The sequence below is a fragment of the Pleurodeles waltl genome, chromosome 8 (assembly GCF_031143425.1).
Source record: "Pleurodeles waltl isolate 20211129_DDA chromosome 8, aPleWal1.hap1.20221129, whole genome shotgun sequence".
Taxonomy (NCBI): Eukaryota; Metazoa; Chordata; class Amphibia; order Caudata; family Salamandridae; genus Pleurodeles; species Pleurodeles waltl.
In genome coordinates this window covers 1184726298-1184746946 of record NC_090447.1, presented here as the reverse complement: position 1 = coordinate 1184746946, position 20649 = coordinate 1184726298, and the positions used below count along the sequence as shown (strand labels likewise).

Below are 20649 nucleotides of genomic sequence, written 5' to 3'. Positions count from 1 at the left end.
CCTAATGCTGACCATCCACTACTCTTAAAACTGAAAAACTCTTGACAAACAAGTAAATCTGTGCTTGTCTACTGTGATTTGGTTACTAGTTGGAATTCATAACCTTAACATCCAGGTTGTTTCTGTAGTTTGTCCTCTTTCCTCATTCTTCTTTATTGCACAGACACACACACTGCTCTTGCATTTTCACTTATGTCACTGTGATCATTTTTCTGAGCACTGTATCACTGACTTCAGTATAATTGTTATATAATAAATGTTTCATACTTGCCAGTATGGACTATGAGATTCTGGAGATACTGATTTTCATGGTTCCTTGTATGTACATGAATACCAATTGAACTGTGCGTTGTATATCTGTCTGGTCAGGGTGTGATTGCAGATTTTTTTGTAAGCTCACTGCTGTTATCTCTTCCAGTATGGGTCTGCATTATGATTTCAGAGTGTTTTGTGATCTCCTTATTATGGGACTGTCTGGCTGGGATCAATGCTCCAATGCAAAGAAGCTGTTGCAATGTGTGAGAAGTTCGGTATTCTTGTTTCCCCCTTGCTGTAGTCTAACTGGGTCATTTGGTAGTTGAACAAGCCACAGAGACATTTATGATGCATGCTCTGATCGGTATGGTAGTTGTTTGTGCCTCTAGACATTTATGATGCATGTTCTGATCGGTATGGTAGTAGTTTGTGCCTCCAGTTCACTTATTTTCTGTCCAACAGTAGTATTGTTACGTTAACTTATTCTGTTTCTATTCTTCCCTCTTAGCTTACGTAATGTGACATAATCACAGGCACTTCTGAATGGGCAGTCATCAATATCCCTCTTTTCTCTGGACTTCTTTTAGTTAATATTGGGGCATATAATGCTGTCACTATAGGTTTCACTGAGTCATCTTTTTTGGTAGGTTTTAGACTTGCGGCTTCTTCTGGGATTTTTGCTTTATTCTTACTATGGAGTTTACTCCATTTCTTTCCTTAATATTTTAGTCCACACATTGCATATACTCAGAGTTGCACAATGCCTACATTATTTGTAGAAAGCTCATCAGCAGTTAATTGCCAGTTATTTCAGTTTAGACGTAAGCTTATGTGATCTTCCTGATCAGGCCCGTTCTTGTTCCTGCATCTTCCAGGGGTAAGGCGCCTTATCGTCTTAATAGTATTCCTGTTAGTAATAGTGTTGATTGGGCAGGCTTCTTTTCTCCCAATGTGTAGTAGTGAAGAGCTCAGCTGCTCTTGCTTTAAGATCTCACCGCTTTCAGTTCATGCTTGAGCACCACAGTCTTCTGTTATTCCTCCGCAGGTTCTCCAAACCAGGTAGGGAAAGTCCTACAGTCTTCCTGTGCTGCTTCTGTTTCTTCGCCCATCTATTGTCTCATGCGTATCTCGTGCTGCACCTCCCCAGCAGCTCAGTACCTTTCCCTCCCCTTTATTCAGTGCTCTATGTATTAGTGGGTTTCAGAGATGCAGGTACAGAACCTCACAGATGGTGTGTTCACTGCCATTAGCATAATGGTGGTCTCAGATCATTCCTCTCCACTTCTGGAATTTAACAGAACTCCATCCACCTGCCATACATCATAAAAGCGTAATTAAGTCTTCAGGCATCATGGCTTGGACAGTGAAGGGCCCAACTTTCTGAAACCGTATTCCCATTTCCCAACCATCATACATGGACTCTCTTAAATCTTTCTCAACCTGCGGCACTCAACCCATACAACCAAGCATCCATAAGGTATAGCTTCAAACCCATGTGGGTATACCCTATGCTCAAAATAAACTTCTATGAGTCCATAATCCAAGCTCCTATGTCAACTTTTTTCCACTTGGAATATCCAATTCATAGTGATCATGAAATCTATCAAGAGTGTAAGTACAATCCAGGCCTTTAGAATCCTCAGGTATATGCTATTTTTATTTAAGAGTAAAGCATGGTATTGTCCTCATTTCTAGTTTGCATTCAAGCATCTATCACATGTTCTTTTAAAAAAAATTGTGTGCATTATATTTGAGAGAGATAGAGAATCAGATGTGCAATTAGTAGAAGTGTCCTTTATTGGCAGTCTGGTGTTTTAGAACATTAGTCACTTTTCAATGACAATACCTATAAAGCAGACTATACATATTTTGGTATGGTATCAATTTATAGAAACCAAAATTGAATTGCAAGAGGCCTTTGCCCAGAACAGGGTTCTCTGAGTTTGTCAATGCTCATACACAATCTTACGCTAATCAAAACTTTCATATAATCATGGTTTTTGAATTGCAGTTTATTATCCTAACACTTTTGGTGTTGACTATGTCCATGAGTTGACAATGGAGTGCAATTACACATGGAAAATATTGTGTGGCACCATAATAGAAAGGTTTTGTATTTCAGAAATATGAGGAGTTCCAATTGTTGCTTTGTTCTTTACCACTGATATGAGGGTATTTTATGTAAACATTTTCGTTACATTTTTGCATGGGTAGAGTAGCTTTTGTTTGCTCTGCTAAATAGCCAGCCACATTTGGTAATTTTACTTGCGCCAAGTGTCATCAGCCTTAATAAAATGACTTCCACCCAGTCCTTTGTAGAGCTTATTGAAAACATAGTAAAATGTGTGCTTCTGTGAGCTGTTTGTTAGATACTTTCAAGGTGATTATCTGGTCTATCCCAAACCATGATTCAGAATGCAGTTCCTTAATACTTTGCGAACCCAAGCAGCCATAAGTTTATTTTTTATAAATTTCTTTGTACATTAGAGCAAACCATTAAACCTTACTCTATACATGAAATAGGACATTTACAGTAAAGCTATACACCTAGCACGCAGTCATTCAGCATACCTCTGACACTTGATTTACAGGAAACACCTTTCAGAAGAATCTTGCTCCTTCCATCTTTTTGGAGTTATCTGTATAATGTGAGGCCCTTTAAATTGTCACTATATCTTAGTGGCCTTACAAAATCTTAAAATTAGGAAATGTTGTATGAAGCAAAGCTTTGTCAACCCCGGTCACCCCTTTTGATTTGGAAACTTCTGTATGATTTTTAATTCATTGTCCGATTCCGTGCTGTAAAGGCTGTTTATTGATTGATTGACTGACTTATAACTGAGAGTTGTGATATATTTTATACACCTTTTTGTTTTTAACATTCAGTGATGGAGCCGAAGAAAGAGATGAAGACGTGAAAGGTGCTGCAGAAGGTATTGCTGCTTTTCATAACTTAGATGTACAAATGATTTGCTATGTTTCTTTACTTTATGTATATGTTTTAGCTGCTACACAGTGGCATTACCTCTTAAAGCTGCCTTTCGAGATCATGGATTTATAACCTGTAACTGTACCACTGTGTTATGTATGGGACACTGAGGTTCCGCTCAGAAATTAGGAACCAAGTTCTACATCCATTCCAATTGAAATTCCTAATTTTCCCCAAAGAGTTTCAACCAGAAATCTTGGCTGCCTGCTGCATTGGTGATTTTGGTTAAAACTTAGCCAGTCTACAGCTTAACATGCAGACCTTCCAATGGGGCTGGTAACTTCAGATACCAGCACAATACAAATTAAAAGGACGCTTATAACTTATATACGCTATAGTTTCCATGACTACATTTTATTTAGAACGATAAGAATACTCTTCACATAATATTTGACATACGTTTTCACATCAAAATAACTTTTTAAACCACTGAGAGGGAACATATTTATTGTTTGTTATTATTTGAGGCGAAGATAGAGTTTAGGTATTTCTTTTAGTTTCCTTTCCCTTCTGCACTGTGGCATTCTCTTATCTTGTTTTTCCTTTTTTGCTGGTTCATTGCTAAAACTGTTCACCATACTTCAGCTTTATTTATTGTCGGTTCATCTAAGACTGTTTACAACCTTAATTCCCACTCCTCCATGCCTATTTTTGATGCCGGGTGTTCTGTAGCAAATTGCAGCAGTTTTTGCTAATTTACTATTTTGTTATGTTATTGAATGAATGCCAGCAGTGGTTAGCCATAACAGAAAACTACTAGGAAACCACTTTTTCAAAGATTCGCTACTCAGCTACATTGCTTCTGATTATCCCCCAAGATAAGTTTTATTATTATATTTTGTAGTTTTAGCAATCACAGACAATCACACCTTGGATTGCAGAACTATTTGTTCTGAAGAACGTAGAAAATATAAAATCGCAAGTCCAGCACACTTATGTCTCATTAATGTAGAAGAAACATTATCACTCAGAAGAAAAGGAACAATAATTATCCAGCAAAACCTTTGTGACTTTTCCTTAAGTGTAGCAGTGGTGGACTAGATTTAGGCAGTCATTATGAACATAGGCGGTCCGGACCGCCATGCCGGCGGTCGCAGAAATTACCGCCACCAGCATGGCGGTCCAGACCGCCATATTATGTTCATGGCGTGACTGCCACAGGCGGAACTCCACCACCGCCAGGCTACCTCTGCCAGGCAGCCTGGTGATGGCAGAGTTCCTTATCCGACAGGGCAGCGCTGCAAGTAGCACTGCCCGCCGGATAAAGAACCTGTGTCCTCCAGCCTTTCCCTGGCAGTGTACCCCACCAGGTAAAGGTGGGCGGAATGGGGGCCCATGCACTGCCCATGCACTTGCCATGGGCAGTGCAGGGGCCACCGTGCACAGTCCCGTCACACATGTCTGATATGCGCTACGGGTGCTGCGGCGAAAACACTGTTTCCCCCTAGCGGGCCAGCGTAATGTTCTTTATTGGGCCGGCGGGGTCCTCAACGGGCCGGCAGTCTGTGTTTAGACCGCCAGCCTGAACACGCCGGGAAATCCCGCCGTGTTCATAATGAGGGCCTTAATCTTTTACAGGGTGTTTTTTCAATTGAGGATTACCTTAGTCATTCTAACTTAAATACAGTTGTTAGACCTACAGTTGTGAGACTTACAAGTTGTTTTATGACTTTGTGATCTTCTGAGTCGGGGCTGTGCTGTGGGAACCTGCTGATGTAAAAGCAGAATTTCTTGACTTCTTGGCCGAGCTGGGGCTTAACTGGATTCCCCCGAACCGTGGGTAGGGGGGAATCATTTTGAAGCCTGCTCTTCTGGGGAGTACTGGTAGCTAATTGAGGCACTGGGTTGGGTCGATCTGGAGGTGCTTGACTACTAGCCCTGTGATTGGCTGTTTTAGTACTGCATTTCATTCGTCTTCTGAGGGTCAGTTGTGGAACAGTGTGTCAGGTTGCTGTCCCACCCTCCCTCCCAGCTTTCTTCACCCCTTTTCCTCTACTGGGGTCCCAATTGCTGACTCCTGACAGCCTCTGCCCGGAGTTAAGATTTGCTGCAGACAATGACTGTAGGGTGCTCCATGGACCTACAACTTCCATGCCCTCCCTTTTGATCTGTGCTCCGGCGTGTCCACCCCTGTTCTTGGACTGCTGTTCCTCTTGCTTGAGTCGTAATGTGATGGTTTGAGCGCTAAGTTGCCACACTGGTGGGCCTCTTCATTTATCTGGTAGTTGTTACTGCAGAGACTGTTAAGGATCTATCCTTTCTGTGGATACTCTTAATTGTTTCTTGCTTGACTCTCTTTGATGTACTACCGGGCCGACTATAGTCATGGGAGGGCCCCACTCATCTAACCGTTGGACACCCACGCCATCCTCACCATAATGTACCAGGCTGTAACAGTCCCTGATCCTTTGGCCACCCCTGGACTTTGTCAGTAAGTATTGTGGGCCTATTTGCTGGCTCAACTGTTAGAGCCATTCGGATGGTTGTGGTCTGGCTGGTCGAGCAGCCCTTAATCTGTGGGGACACTGGGATGTTTTTCATCTACAGAGGTCTGGAGATCATAACTTTTTGTGCTCTTATCTGCCATGGTAAACAATAAGCACATCCCCCACAAGGGAAAAAAGAATATATTTGTCAAGGTCCTTTGAAACACAGTGTAACCTATGCCGAAAGATTTCTCCCCCTTCCAGGAGAGGGCTGCCCTAAGCTCAGATGTTATCCTGCAAGCTATTCACGACACACAAGTAGTACTAGAGACCAAAATAGGTGAAGTCTTGCTGCTGTGACGCTTCTACACCAGGATCTTCACATTGCAACCAGTCATGTTACAGAGCCTGAAACAGAATTTCTGAACTTAAGGACACGGTTAAAACCCTGCAGCAGGTGGTCCCGAGATTGTGGGGTCATCCAAGGTAAATGTTAGCCAAATCCAAAGATTCAGAACGCCCCTTGAGACGCTATAAGCTCTGTATTCATGGTGTTCCTGAAAGTTTCTTGAAGACCTGTTTCCACAGCTTACCATCCAAAAACTAAGTCTTGACATGTTTACTACTCAAACTGGTATTCCACTGCCTAGTCCAGAAGCAGCCGCCACCGGCGAGCCTCAGATTTAAAAACATGATGGCGTGGCATCCCTTTCCTTGAGTCACTACTCTCTCAGACTTTAGTTAGTTCTTTCTAGTTGAGTGTGTTTGGGTGTGTATGATTTTGAGGTAAGAGATGCTTCAGGTTTGAAAGTATGGGATGAAGGGTTATTCAGTAGGGTGTTATGTGATGTTTCTTATAGGGGTTTCCCAGTTGACCGTAATTCTAGATGTGTGACTTTCCTATATGATATGATAAATATTAACTCATCAGAGGGGTGTCCTGAGACAATTTAAAGTGATGACCTGGAACATTAATGGCCTACTCGACAAAATTAAAAGAGGGGGTGTATTAATGTATGCTAAACATCATGAGCTTGGAGGTCCCTATATTCTGCAACTGTGCCTTGCTCTGGTGACAGTTACACATGGGTTTATCCACCTGGGTTCACTCATGATTCGGTGGGGCTGCAATCCTTCTTCATAAACCCTTACATTTGTGACATCCAGTGTGCATCACAATGAGTTGGGTTGTTTATTAATTGAGGGTTGCCGTGAGTATATTTTACACTCTGCTCGGGTACACATATTTCAACTTAGCTTGGGCCTGCAGCCTGTGCCCTTTCACCTACATATGTGCTCTGATTTCATTTATTCAGTTTTATTCATTTTCAGTTAGCCTGCTTTCAACTGGAATGTTTTTATTTTCTAATCAGCTGTAACTTTGTGATTCTGTGAAAGCATTGCTCTTGTTATTCTGTGCACGACATTTCACCATGTACAAAGCTGACGAGAACAGTACATGATATTCCATGATAATCCAGCTTTCGATTGTTTCCAAGAGTATGTAAACAGTCCAACACTTTGGCATATGCCAATGTCAGGCGTTTTCACAGATCAAAAATAGGTTTCATGTAATTTCATTGCTGACCTAAGTCCTGTCTCTACAACCAGACAGGAGATGGTGGGCAGACCCCTGTTCTCAGGTAATGGGGGTTGGTGCTCCTCTCCTGGACGAAGTACAGACAGATTGGGCTATTGTTGCAATGCTCTCATTAGGGATTAGGTAGAATTCATCTATGTTTGTAATTTTAGTATGTTGGGACTGTGTATTTTCTTCTCACTGGTCACCACCATTCTAAACCTGTTATGTCTCATTTCCCTAATAATTGCAATGATCAGATACTTTAGCATAGATTGCAGTCTTTTCAATAATTGTATTAAAAACCATCCTCCATCTCTTTCTTTGGCCTTTGTGTTTGTATGAGACCTTTTGCTAATGAGAGAAAGGGGTGAGACTTGTCGACCACAACTACCCCTGAGAAGCCACCTGGTGTCATGCGTCAGACTGCAACAAATCACCTTTTCTTTCAGGTTTGGGTGAGGTGCTGCTTACTACCCGAAAGGGTTGGGCAGACATCTGTCAGGACAGTGTGGGATTGACTCAGTCACTCACAAATGGTGGTACTGCTGCCCCGAATCTTACTGTCTGGTTCCAATAATGGGAGTCCTACGACATGGCGCCACCAACCTTGGTATGGCACTAATTACACTGGTCCTCTAAATATCACTGTCTCACACACACTAAAGGCACCCTCTGTACTGTTACACGGAGATGTCTTTGGTCTTAGGGAAAATCCTCCTCAGCTGAATAGGGAGCACCTATCTAGGCTGTAGGTTGTTCAGGCTTGAACCTTTAAAGTATTCTCCCATTGGTGTTACCGACTGTGATTCCTATTTCGTAATATGGCACAACCAGTAAATATTCGAGAGAAGTGTAGACCACCAGTCACACAATTCCTTCCAGCTAATGGATTAAAAATGAGGGGGGATGTCACATTCGTAGATGAAGCTCAGAATGCTTACAGAACAGAAATATTCTACTCATGGGTCACCACCTCAGAAATAAATGCTGATCCCAACACATTTCATACATACAGAATAGCGAATGTACCACTACAGTACAGAGCTTACGAAATGGCACCCTTACACATGTAATACAACTCTAACCAGTGACAGGCCAACATTGTCCACATACACACCACATCCCAATATGCAAGCTCTGCCAGTAGCTGACGGACGCGCATTGTACAATGAGCTAGAACCAATATAAAGACGGATAATACGCTTTGTAATGCAGACCTTTAACACTGCCTCAGCAAAGGCAGCTCCACTTATAAATCAGTTGGCCATTATAGCGATAAATCAACAGACTTTCCATTCAATAATGAGAAAAGCGCCCACTGAACGGTAGAAGATTCTATTCTGGGTTTCACAAAAAGCAAACCAGCTGGGAGCAGTGTTTCCGCCATACGGACCCCAAGATAAACATAGAATTCTCACAATGTGCTATCTGTTTGGAATGGTTCTCTCAGGATTGTGCCACTTGGGGCACAGTCGTTACTGCAGTATATGCCACTACACATGGTACACTGACACTTGCAAATTTAACGGAAGTGTTGAAACAAATTAAAAAAGAACACGGGTTAGCCCTGGCCCTGGACTTGGGGGATGAAATTGATGCACAATTTTGACACAGAGTCTTCAATAATTTCAAACAATATTAAAGGGGAAGCAGCACTGGCAATTCGCCAGCGGCTCCAGGAGGTTCCTCAGCTGGACAAGGAACGTGAGCTGCCAAAGATTATCTCAAAAATGTATACTAGAATAGGTTGGGATAGTCTGGGGGCCAAACCAACTAAACCTCAACAACTGAGTACTTCCACTAAGGAGGGTACTAAACAAGCACAAGAGTGCTCTAAAAACACAGGAATAAACAAAAACAAAATAAAGATAGAAGAATACAAAGTGGAGAATCTCCACCACCGAAGACCTCAGGAAAAAGGTTCAACCTTAGAAATAGGGATACTTTAAAAACTCAAGATAGCTATCAAGGCTACAAAGTTAACTTCAAGAAAACCAAAATTGCTTTCCTTAGTGTCCCATTATTAGGATATAAATTATCTGATGACTGCAGAAGCCTAGCCCTGCACTTTCTAGAAAAGTGTGCTCAACTGTAACCTCAATACGCCATCAAGAAACTACAGTCATTACTGGGTTTGTTTAATTTTGGCAGAACATTCATCCGGGACTATGCACAACGCATAAAACCACTTTATGATTTAATTCATCCATATTTTCCAAACAAACACTGGACACCAGAACAAGCACTCATACTCGGAGATTTACAACAAGACATACTAGAAGCCCAATACTTACACACATGTGACAACAAAACAATTTTGGTGCCATTGGGTTCACCTATGTCTCATTTAATGAGGGTGACACAGTACTAATAGCATACACATCACAGTTCTATTCCAAAACAAAGATTTGCACCAACTTAAAAATACTGACTGTTGTACAGATGGCTGTCATTAGGGAGAGGCCACTTGCCCTAGGAAAACACATTATTGTTGTTATGACGGTGCTAGCCCTTGAGGTGCTTACCAAAGCTAGCATTTCAAATGCAAAAGCATTACATCTGCATTGGATTCAATGGGCACCCTCCCTGACCGCCACTATTGTTGATTATGGCATCATTTGGTGTTTCCTGGCACCACCTCTAAGCAGTAAGTCTGTGGTTTTAAAACACTTTAGGCAAGCATACAGTAGGTGTCCTGGGCAAAAGGAAGGACGTCGGCCCCACCTCCCTCACATACTACGAGTATTGATAAAATGTTGCAGCGCGCTGTAGGGATCATGTCCATAGATATAGCCCTAAAGGAAAGGAGGCGGTCTCTGGGGACTAGCATGAGCCCATCCATCTTTAGTACTTCATTGCTGGGTCCTGTACGTATCACTTCAGCAAATTAGGAATTGGGCGAAACTGCCCTCCAAGCCCATTCACCAGTTCCTTCACTGAAGACCTAGCCACAAAAGGTACTGGAGCATGCCCAAAGGCTTGCAATGGGGTTGCAAATCAGGCAAAAGAGATTAGAGGGTGCTCCTGGGCAAAGGCAGTCTCTAGTACAAATCATCAGGATGGAACCGTAAAAACTATAGACATGAATGCTTCATCTGGAAAGTAAACAAACACAAATGATGCACATGATGCAGACCCAATCAAACATTCACCCCCAATACAGATCTTGGTTTAATCCATCAATTCTTTTACTCACCATTCCACCCCAGCTTGGACCCAGCAATATGCAAATCAGTCTTGATCCTGTTCCCCATGGGAACAGTCCAGCCCGAACTGCCAGCCCAGGTCCTCCCTGGACCTGAAACAAGTATCCTGGGACCGGTTTCAGGGTATCCGTTAATCGGTGCGGCACCAAGTCTTCCTTGAACGCCTTATAGTATTCTGATGGGAAACCGTCAGGGCCAGGAGTTTTTCCTGATCCCAATGCCGAAATAGCTGCCCTGACTTCCTCCGCACTGAGAGGTTCGTCTAGGATCTGCACCTCCGCCAGGGGCAACCACGGCAGGGAAACATCCTCTAGCAGCCGGTGGGCATGGTTTGGGTCTACCGAAGCTGTGGCCCGAGACGGTGTCTGGTAGTAGCAGGCAAAGGCGTCAGCCATTTCTTGGTGACTAGCGATGCGATCTCTTTCCCCATCCTGATTTTCGGGAATGATCCTAGAGGACCGATGGTGGGACACTAACCAGTATAACAACTTTCCAGTTTTATCCCCCCAACCATAGATCTTTGCAGTGCTTGCCCGCCACAAAAACTTTGCTGCTTCTAGGTATAGAGTTCTAATTTCCACGCGTATTAATAGAAGCTGTCGCGATATCCCATCGCTGGGTTCTGCTACTTGAGCATTCTCTAGACGCATCGCCCGCATTTCCAACTGCTCAATACTTTGGGCTCTCGAGTGCTCCCGTAGCAGGCCTCTGGCCACCCCCGCAGCACCGCCTTACTTGCGGCCCAGAGGGTTCCGGGAAAGGCCACGGACCCATCATTAAGGGCAAAGTACTCACGCTGCGCCTGCCGCAGCCGCCCAACGTATGTCTCGTCCTGTAAATACCAGGCTGCCACATAGGCCGAATCAGTGCCTGAATGGGGCCCACCGCAAATCGAAGGGGTGCATGATCTGAGATACCTCACGCTAAAATCTTGATATGTGAAAGGCTAGTACAATCAGTTCTGGGCAAAAGTACCAAGTCAATTCTAGATTGCAAGCCGTGGGCCACCGAGGTATGAGTGAACTTCCGCTGTCTCGGATGCCACACCCACCAAGCCTCACAGAGTCCTGTAGTAGAGAGCCAACCCGTGAGTCCCACCGCCATACCACGTCTGTGACCCGAGAGCGGATCGGCCACATCCAAAGTGGGGTCTGGAGCAGTGTTGAAGTCCCCTCCCCGCAGCACAGTGAGCCCCGAAGGCAGGTCCAGGAGTAACTGGGTTAGGCCCTTAAGGGTCCCTCACAGTAACGCTCGAGGGGCGTAGACACTGACCACATTAACCGTGACACTCTCTACCTTCCGAGGGATGGCCACATAGTGGCCTTGCCGACGTGTCCAAACCTGAATTGTCATCATGGGAAAGGAACGATGTAGTAGAATCGCCACCCCCGTGTCCCCTGCGCAAACCCTGCATGGTACACTCTATCAAAACCCCTTTGGGCTAAGAAGGGATAGGGTTCGCCCGAGAAGTGCGTCTCCTGCAACAGGAGCACATCAGGTTGGTATCGGTGTTTGAAGTTAAATACTGCAGTGCGTTTAATTTTGTCTAACGGATCTTTAACGTTCCATGAGATGATCTGTGTCAGGCTCATGGGAGTGGTTATTATTGGGTGTCTCAAAGCTACTACTGGGCGTGGCCATTTCTTGGTCTGGGGTCCTCCCCTTGTTATGCCCCTTTCGGAACTGAACAAATAGTCTCACTCTGTCAATTGGTTCTCTGTACCTTCTATCTTGTGCGCTAACTAATGAAAACAAACGTGCCAACACAATATTGAACATTAACGAATGCCTTAATACAAGGCCTGTATTCCCAACCCCCCAACTCCCACTCCATACTTTCCCCCGAGAAGCATCTGTCACCCAAGTATGTCATCATCTCACTCCCAAACCTAGTGAGATAGAACAATAACTGATTGAGCAGTGGTGGCCCCCTCCATGATGTCGGATCAATTAAAGAAACACAGTTAATGGTGAATAGTCATATGTGGTGCTTGTTCTTCATCAAGACAAGTGGCACGCCACCCCCGAGTTATCTCTTCTCCCAGAAGGCTACAGTGCCGGACTGCAAGACAGGTCTGAATCATCCTGCGACCCCGATCGGGCCTGCATTGAAGTTTGCACCTGTGGATTTGCCCCATTACCTTCGGTACCCTTCATCGTCTGCTGGCCCTTCGGTTCTCTATGTGGGGGCCTCCAATGGGGAGACCGAACGAGAGCCGCAGCGCTCCCTACGCCTCCTTGAACGCATGCGATGATGTTTGGCAGGTAACCGTTTATGCTGGTTGTATGGCATCTCTCTCACCTTTGTCGGTCTGAGGCGCTCGCCGAGCGGACCAAATGGTGCCTCCTCCTTCAGTCAAGTCCACGCCGCGGTCGGCTCTTCAAAGAAATGTTTTATTTCCATGCACCACCCGGAGCTTCCCGGGGAACAGAAGTCGATATGGTATATCCATTGCCCTCAGTCTCTGTTTTACTTCAATAAATGAGCGGGCGTTCCTGCTGGGAGGGGGCGGGTGAGTGATTAGAGGGGGGCTTCTTCCTCAGAGTATCAGCACTGCCCCCCTCCTCAATGCCTCGGATCACCTTTTTGTTTGCCCCACTCCTGGGCCTTGGCTTTGCCTCTTCCTCGGAAGTCGGTAAGCCCCGGTCCGTCCCCGGCCGGTCTCTGCGATAGGAGGGCCCACCAGTGCACCGTGCGTGCCCCTACGCTGCTTCCCTCTGACCGCCACGCGGCCCCAAAGAAAGGAATCCGGCGCCACTCTGTCTCAGGGCCCTCAGCACGGCCCGGGATGCCAGTCTCACCCGCTGGCCATCATCTTGGGTGAGGGCAGCCCTGCTCGATCGATGCCGTGCAGCCGGCCGAGGAGCTGGTCGGCGTCTTCAACCTGTCGAGGGGGGACAGCGAGGCCCCCGGAGTGGGTAGGCACCGCCGATGAAGGCAGATTGTGAGAAAACAGGGCTGATTGCAGAGGCCCCCTAACTTTTTGCCCCCATTTTCCACTTTTTGCTGGTGTTTTCCTGACTCCGATGGTGCCCTGGGTACTGCTAACCAGTCCCAGGGCCTGTGCTCTGTGCAAAATGGATATGCAAATTAGGCTAATTATAATTGGCTAAGTCAACCTACCTATAAGTCCCTAGTATATGGTAGGGCATGTAGGTTTAGGGACCACAGCATAGGTAGTGCACCCATAGGTGCACTGCTGAGGTGCCCAGTGTCATTTTAAAGGTAGGCCTGCCTAGCTGGCTGCTTTTAAATTAAAGTTATATGCAAATTCGACTTTGGAATTAAAAGTAGTTCCAAAGTGTTAAACTACCTTATTTGTACATATAAGTCACCCCTAAGGTGTGCCCTATGTGCCCCTAGGGCTGGGTGCCATGTAACTATAAGCAGGGACTTTATAAAAATAGCTTTATAAGCCCTGGTGAGGTAAAAACAGCCAACTTCGTTTTTCCCTCATTGTAGTAAATGGCCTTCATAGGCTAGAATGGGGAGACTTTATTTTAATTTAAAGTCTCCTTAAATGATACATACCAAGAATTTTAATTTAAAGTCTCCTTAAATGATACATACCAAGAATTTGGTATCAAATTAATTGTTGTAATAAATCCCACAACTTCCAGTTGTTGGATTTAATATAACTTGTTCATGTAAAGAGTTTTAAACTTTACCTGAAAAGTTGCCAATTTCAGCCCTGCATTGTTTTTGCTGCTGTGCTCTGATTGGCCAGCCTCTAGCAGCTTGGCCAAGCTGCCTTGATGAGGTGTGAAGTGGCCTGGCTTCACACAAAGGAATGTGCCTGTGGGAAGGAATCTCCCCTCAGCAGATAGTGATAGCAGGAAGGGGGAGGGCTGCCAAACTGGTCTTCAAAGGCAGAGAATGACATTTGGAGCAACCAGCAACACCCCCACATCCTGCAACCCCAGACAACTAGGTTCCCCCTTGATTAGATTAGGAGAGGACAGGAGAGGGGTGTGTTTATGATTTTTAGCCACACCAGTGGGTGGGCTCAGCCAGATGTAACCTCCAAAAATCTGATTCAGCCATGATGGATTTTTAGAGAATGTTGCCTCCTGGGATTGATTTTTGCCACACTTCCCAGGAAGTGGTCATCACAGGGGGAAGGACCCTGCACCTGATTGGAGAACCAGGACCCCCCTGCTTTTCAACCAGGAGCAAGGATAAAACTGGCAGACCTGCACCCTCACCTCAGTTCCCTACCACATCCAACAAGGAAGAACTACAGAAGAAGAAGGACTGCCCTGCTGGACCCCTGGCCTGCACCTGGAACCTGCACTCAGAAGGACTGCAGCAGCTGCACACTTGGGCTTCACCACAAGAAGGATTTTGCCCGGCTTCAACTGGTTCAAGGAGGGACTCCCTGTTTGCTACAGGTGAAAGATTGCTATCCAGAGTCCCCTGCCCCAACTCCTGAAGAAAGCGACCAGCTGAACACTGTCCAGTGGCCAAAAAGGAGTTTGCGCCAGGTGCATTCTGGGAGTTGTAGTCCGCACCCCCCCAAGGACCATCTCAGAACCTCTAGACCCTTGGGGTGAGCTGTGGACCCCAAAAGAATCTTAAAAGGACATCTGGGAGAAGCCCCAGAAGTTTGGACAGCTTTTGAAAAAAAGCTCCATAGAGGGACCGACCCGCCGCGGCAACTCTAGCTGGCTTGCCTCAACCGCAACCCGGCCTGATTTGCTGGTTCGTCCCGGTAAAGAAAATCTCTGAAAAAGAGACTTAGTCCGAAGGTAAAAAGTTGACCGGGACCTTCCATCCAGCGTATCCTAGGAGGGCTCCAGGGACGTCGGATCAAGATCCAGGTTTACTCCGGTCGAAGGATTTTCACCTCGAAAAAGAGACTAAGTCCGAAGGTAAAAATCTCCACCGAGGATTCCCGCATTGCGTATCCGGAGAAGGGCTCCAGGAGGTCGGATTGGACAGGCAGGTTCGTCCCACTGAAGAAAATCTTCGGAAAAGAGACTAAGTGTGAAGGTGAACTTTTAACCAAGTCCTCCCGCTGCCTGTAGCCGAGCAGGGCTCCATCGCGGTCGGCCCTAAACTTGACCCGATTGGCGCTTTTTGTTTCTAGGCGCTAAAAAAAAAAGAAAATCCTTAAAAATTCATATCTCCGGTTCCCCTTATCCGATTTTATTCGTTTTGGTGTCATTTTAAAGATAAAAATATAATCTATTTTTATAAATTGGTTTTGGATTTTTAAACTGTTTCCTGTGTTTTATTTAATTACTGTTTTGTGATATTTGAATGCTTTACACTCTGTCTCCTAAATTAAGCCTTGACGCTCGTTGCCAAGCTACCAAGGGTTGAGCTGGGGTTAATTTACTGAGACCTAACTGGACCTTAGTGGAGGTTAGAGGCCTATTGCTAAGTGTAGGTACCTACCTGCCCTTACCAATAACCCATTTTCCAACAAAGATTACTAGCGTGGTAGAAGGTGGATGACGGAGGGGCCCGGAGCACTACAGAAGTGTGACCGCCATCTTGACGTCCCTAAGTTTTAATAATAGCAGTAGTACCTTCTCAGTGTACGGCTCAAAAGTAGAGTCAGGAAGAACTAACCAACAAGTGTTTAAACTGGTTGGTCCGGCATAGGAATTTTTCTCTTGCTAAGGCTTATGACAATCAGGGTGGGTCGGTTGGGGTCGGGGACCATGGATCAGCAGGGTGATTGTGTTGTGATCAACTTTAGATCTCATAGGTTGGTACAGAGCTTGCTTTTTAGACACGCTGAGGGCCATAGCGTAGAAACCACTATAGAGTTGCTCCCACTGGGGATTTCTATAAACCTGGCTATGTCCACAGGAAGGCCATGGTGTCCCATAGACGACGTCAGTACTTGGACACGTGTTTTGTGGTGAGTTCTAACAAATCCCCTAGCCAAGCAGGTTTATTTGGAATCCCTGTATTGAATCGCTTTGAAGCATTGGATGGGGTAGATTGACTTAAAACCCTAAAAGCCACTGCTCTAAGGGGGGGGTGCAATATTGCCTTGGGCACAGGGGGTAGGGAGGTACCATCAAACATGGTCAGTTGTAGAAGCAAATTGGATGATAATCTCTCTGGAAGGGACCTCCACAGGCCAGGCTAGTAGAGAGAGCACTCCTCGCAGGGTATTTTATCCTATGGGCCACTGGAGATAGCAGAACCTAATAATAATAATGAGGGGCTGCAAAAACTTAAACCTAGTTTTTGTGACCTTGATATCAGTTCGACTCAGGGAGTGGGCGAGCTCTGCGACATTAATGATTCATTTCTAAGTAATTCTAGAGGGCCCGTAGTTGTTTGTTGTCCCTTTGCCCGAATTACACATCTTAACGTAGAAGTGGTTCCTGTGCTGACCCTAATAATGAATCTCTTACTAACAAGGTTAAATTAGAATCATGAACTGTTGTAGGGTTGATCAATAAAGAGGATATGCCAGAATGGGGTGAATTCACAGATACACAGTCTGTTTGTTCCAGGAAACGTGGTCTACTAGGCAAGTACACAGATCTGGCTTTACAAATTTTAGTAAACTAGCAGTTACTGGGGGCAGGGGTAGGCCCTCAGGAGGCTCAGTAACCTGGGTAAACACTACATTGTGAAATGGTGATTCCCCTCAATGAATATTCTCTGTGTTTTGTTAACTTTCCCTTCAATATGTGTTTATATTTATAATGTTTATTTAAGGCCAGGGGGATTCAACAGTGACTCCCCAATTGTTGAGCTATTGAATACACACCTGACTAATGCCCAGAGGGGAGTAGTAAAGCTTGTGGACAGGGATCTTAATTGTCCGTTTGAGCCACTGGAAGCTTGCCCAGTTCCCCTAACACAAGATGAGGATGCTGTGTGGTTGATTTCCCCTCTGGGATTACCATCTACCAAGAGGTGGTCCACCTTGGCATTGCAAATTAACACTGTAACATTGAACCAGGGATTGCGGGCAACAAATGGTAGGACACACTCAGATAAACAGGGGAAACATACTTTCATTGGGGCACCAGGAAATAGCCTCATCGACTATATCTTGGCAAACGTAATTCTTTGGCAATATATAACAGATATGACTATAGTTGATAGAGGGTATAGTGACCATAATGCATTGGTCCTTGTTGTAGAACTCCCAGTGGCTGAGAAAGGTGACGCGGATGAACCCTTTAACCAGTTCTGTGCCTTGGACGAGGTGACCTCGTCCAGGGCACAGGGGAACTTGGGGGAGTGCTAGCGCGCCCCCCGTGTAACCCCCTCCCCCCCCAAGGCGGGGATGGAAGGGGAAGACCTTCCCCTTCCACCCCCGACCCCCCCCCCGTGACGTCCGCGCGCGCTGATTTGTCACAGGGGCATCCCACCTCGCGCTGGAAGCTCTGCTTCCAGTGTGATTGAAAGAGAAATGCAAAGCATTTCTCTTTCAATCACTGGGGGAGGCCCGGAGGGGCTTCAAAGGGAAGGAAATGTATTTCCTTCCCTTTGAAGTCTCTCCCAGGGTTTCAAAAGCCGGAGGGCAGCAGAAACCTCTAGGCACCAGGGATCTTTTTTTTTTTTTTTTCCTTTTTTTTTTTTAGGTGGGGAGCGACCCCTTAGGCAAGGGTCGCTCCCCTAGGGGGCAAATTATAATTAGGCCGTTTCTGCCCCCCTTGGGGGCAGATTGGCCTATTTTGATGAGGCCAATCTGCCCCCAAGGGGGGCAGAAACCACTAGACACCAGGGAGTTTTTTCTTTGTGTGAATTTCACGCAAGGGGAGCGACCCCTTAGGCAAAGGTCGCTCCCTGGGGGGGCAAATTTATTTTAGCCCATTTCTGCCCCCAGGTGGGGCAGAAACCTCTAGGCGCCAGGGCAAAAAAAAAAATTGAGTTTTTTTTTTTGTTTGTTTGTTTTTTTAAGAGATGGGGAGCGACCCATCAGGCAAGGGTCACTGCCCTGGGGGGCAAATTGTATTTAGACCATTTCTGCCCCCCTTGGAGGCAGATTGGGCGATTTTAGGTCAATCTGCCCCCAAGGGGGCAGAAACCACTAGGCACCGGGGATTTATTTTTTAGCGCCAATGTCACGCAGGGGGAGCGACCCCGTAGGCAAGGGTCGCTCCCGGGCAGGGTGGGTTTGAGGGGGGGGGGGGGGGGATCAAATTTATTTTAGGGCATTTCTGCCTTCCCCTGGGGCCGGCTGAGCTAGAGGCCAAACTACACAGGTAGGCACTTTGCTTTGTCGCCCTAAGTGGGAAGGGTATGCCCAGACGTGGGTCCCGTGCTTCCCATGCCACTGGATTCAAGCTAGCCTGGCTGATGAGGGGTGAAACCCTGAAACCGGTCCCAGGATGCTTGTTTCCGGTCCAGTAAGGACCTGGCTTGGCAGTTCGGTCTGGACTGTTCCCATGAGGAACAGGGTCAAGACTGATTTGCATATGGCTGGGTCCAAACTGGGGTGGCATGGTGAGCAAAAGAACGATGGATTAAACCCAGATCTATGACTGGGGGTGAGTGTTTGACAATGTTCAGCATTCCGTCCATCACTTGTTGTTTTTGCTTTGCAAAAAACACCTCTGTTTTCTGTGAAAAAATATGTTGTGTCCACGTTGTGTTTTGGGCCATTTCCTTTCGCGGGCGCTAGGCCTATCCACACAAGTGAGGTATCATTTTTATCGGGAGACTTGGGGGAACGCTGGGTGGAAGGAAATTTGTGGCTCCTCTCAGATTCCAGAACTTTCTACCACAGAAATGTGAGGAACATGTGTTTTTTTTAGCCAAATTTTGAGGTTTGCAAAGGATTCTGGGTAACAGAACCTGTTCCGAGCCCCACAAGTCACCCCATCTTGGATTCCCCTAGGTCTCTAGTTTTCAGAAATGCACAGGTTTGGTAGGTTTCCCTAGGTGAGCTAGAGGCCAAAATCTACAGGTAGGCACTTTGCAAAAAACACCTCTGTTTTCTTTAAAAAAATTGGATGTGTCCACGTTGCGCTTTGGGGCATTTCCTGTCGCGGGCGCTAGGCCTACCCACACACGTGAGGTATCATTTTTATCGGGAGTCTTGGGGGAACTCTGAGTGGAAGGAAATTTGTGGCTCCTCTCAGATTCCAGAACTTTCTGCCACAGAAATGTGAGGAACATGTGTTTTTTTTAGCCAAATTTTGAGGTTTGCAAAGGATTCTGGGTAACAGAACCTGGTCAGAGCCCCACAAGTCAGCCCATCTTGGATTCCCCTAGGTCTCTATTTTTAAAAAATGCACAGGTTTGGTAAGTTTCCCTAGGTGCCGCCTGAGCTAGAGGCCAAAATCTACAGGTAGGCACTTTGCAAAAAACACCTCTGTTTTCTTTCAAAAAATTGGATGTGTCCACGTTGCGCTTTGTGGCATTTCCTGTCGCGGGCGCTAGGCCTACCCACACAAGTGAGGTATCATTTTTATCGGGAGACTTGGGGGAACGCTGGGTGGAAGGAAATTTGTGGCTCCTCTCAGATTCCAGAACTTTCTGCCACAGAAATGTGAAGAACATGTGTTTTTTTTTAGCCAAATTCTGAGGTTTGCAAAGGATTCTGGGTAACAGAACCTGGTCAGAGCCCCACAAGTCACCCCATCTTGGATTCCCCTAGGTCTCTAGTTTTCACAAATGCACAGGTTTGGTAGGTTTCCCTAGGTGCCGGCTGAGCTAGAGGCCAAAATCTACAGGTAGGCACTTTGCTAAAAAACACCTCTGTTTTCTTTAAAAAAAAATGGGATGTGTCCACGTTGCGTTTTGGGGTGTTTCCTGTCCCGGGCGCTAGGCCTACCCACACAAGTGAGGTATCATTTTTATCGGGAGACTTGGGGGAACGCTGGGTGGAAGGAAATTTGTGGCTCCTCTCAGATTCCAGAACTTTCTGCCACAGACATGTGAGGAACATGTGTTTTTTTTAGCCAAATTTTGAGGTTTGCAAAGGATTCTGGGAAGCAGAACCTGGTCAGAACCCCACAAGTCAGCCCATCTTGGATTCCCCTAGGTCTCTAGTTTTACAAAATGCACAGGTTTGGTAGGTTTCCCTAGGTGCCGGCTGAGCTAGAGGCCAAAATCTACTGGTAGGCACTTTGCAAAAAACACCTCTGTTTTCTTTCAAAAAATTGGATGTGTCCACGTTGCGCTTTGGGGCATTTCCTGTCGCGGGCGCTAGGCCTACCCACACAAGTGAGGTATCATTTTTATCAGGATACTTGGGGGAACGC

General features: G+C 45.9%; 1 protein-coding gene across 4 annotated transcripts in view; it reads left to right on the top strand.

Annotated features, from left to right (window-relative positions):
- The window catches only part of AKAP11 (A-kinase anchoring protein 11), a 235493-nt gene that overhangs the window by 162299 nt on the left and 52545 nt on the right, over positions 1 to 20649 (top strand). For all 4 annotated transcript variants that reach the window (XM_069205425.1, XM_069205423.1, XM_069205426.1 and 1 more), the window contains one exon: positions 3142 to 3188. In XM_069205425.1, the coding sequence (XP_069061526.1) occupies positions 3142 to 3188 (47 nt within the window). The remainder of the gene's footprint in view (positions 1 to 3141; positions 3189 to 20649) is intronic.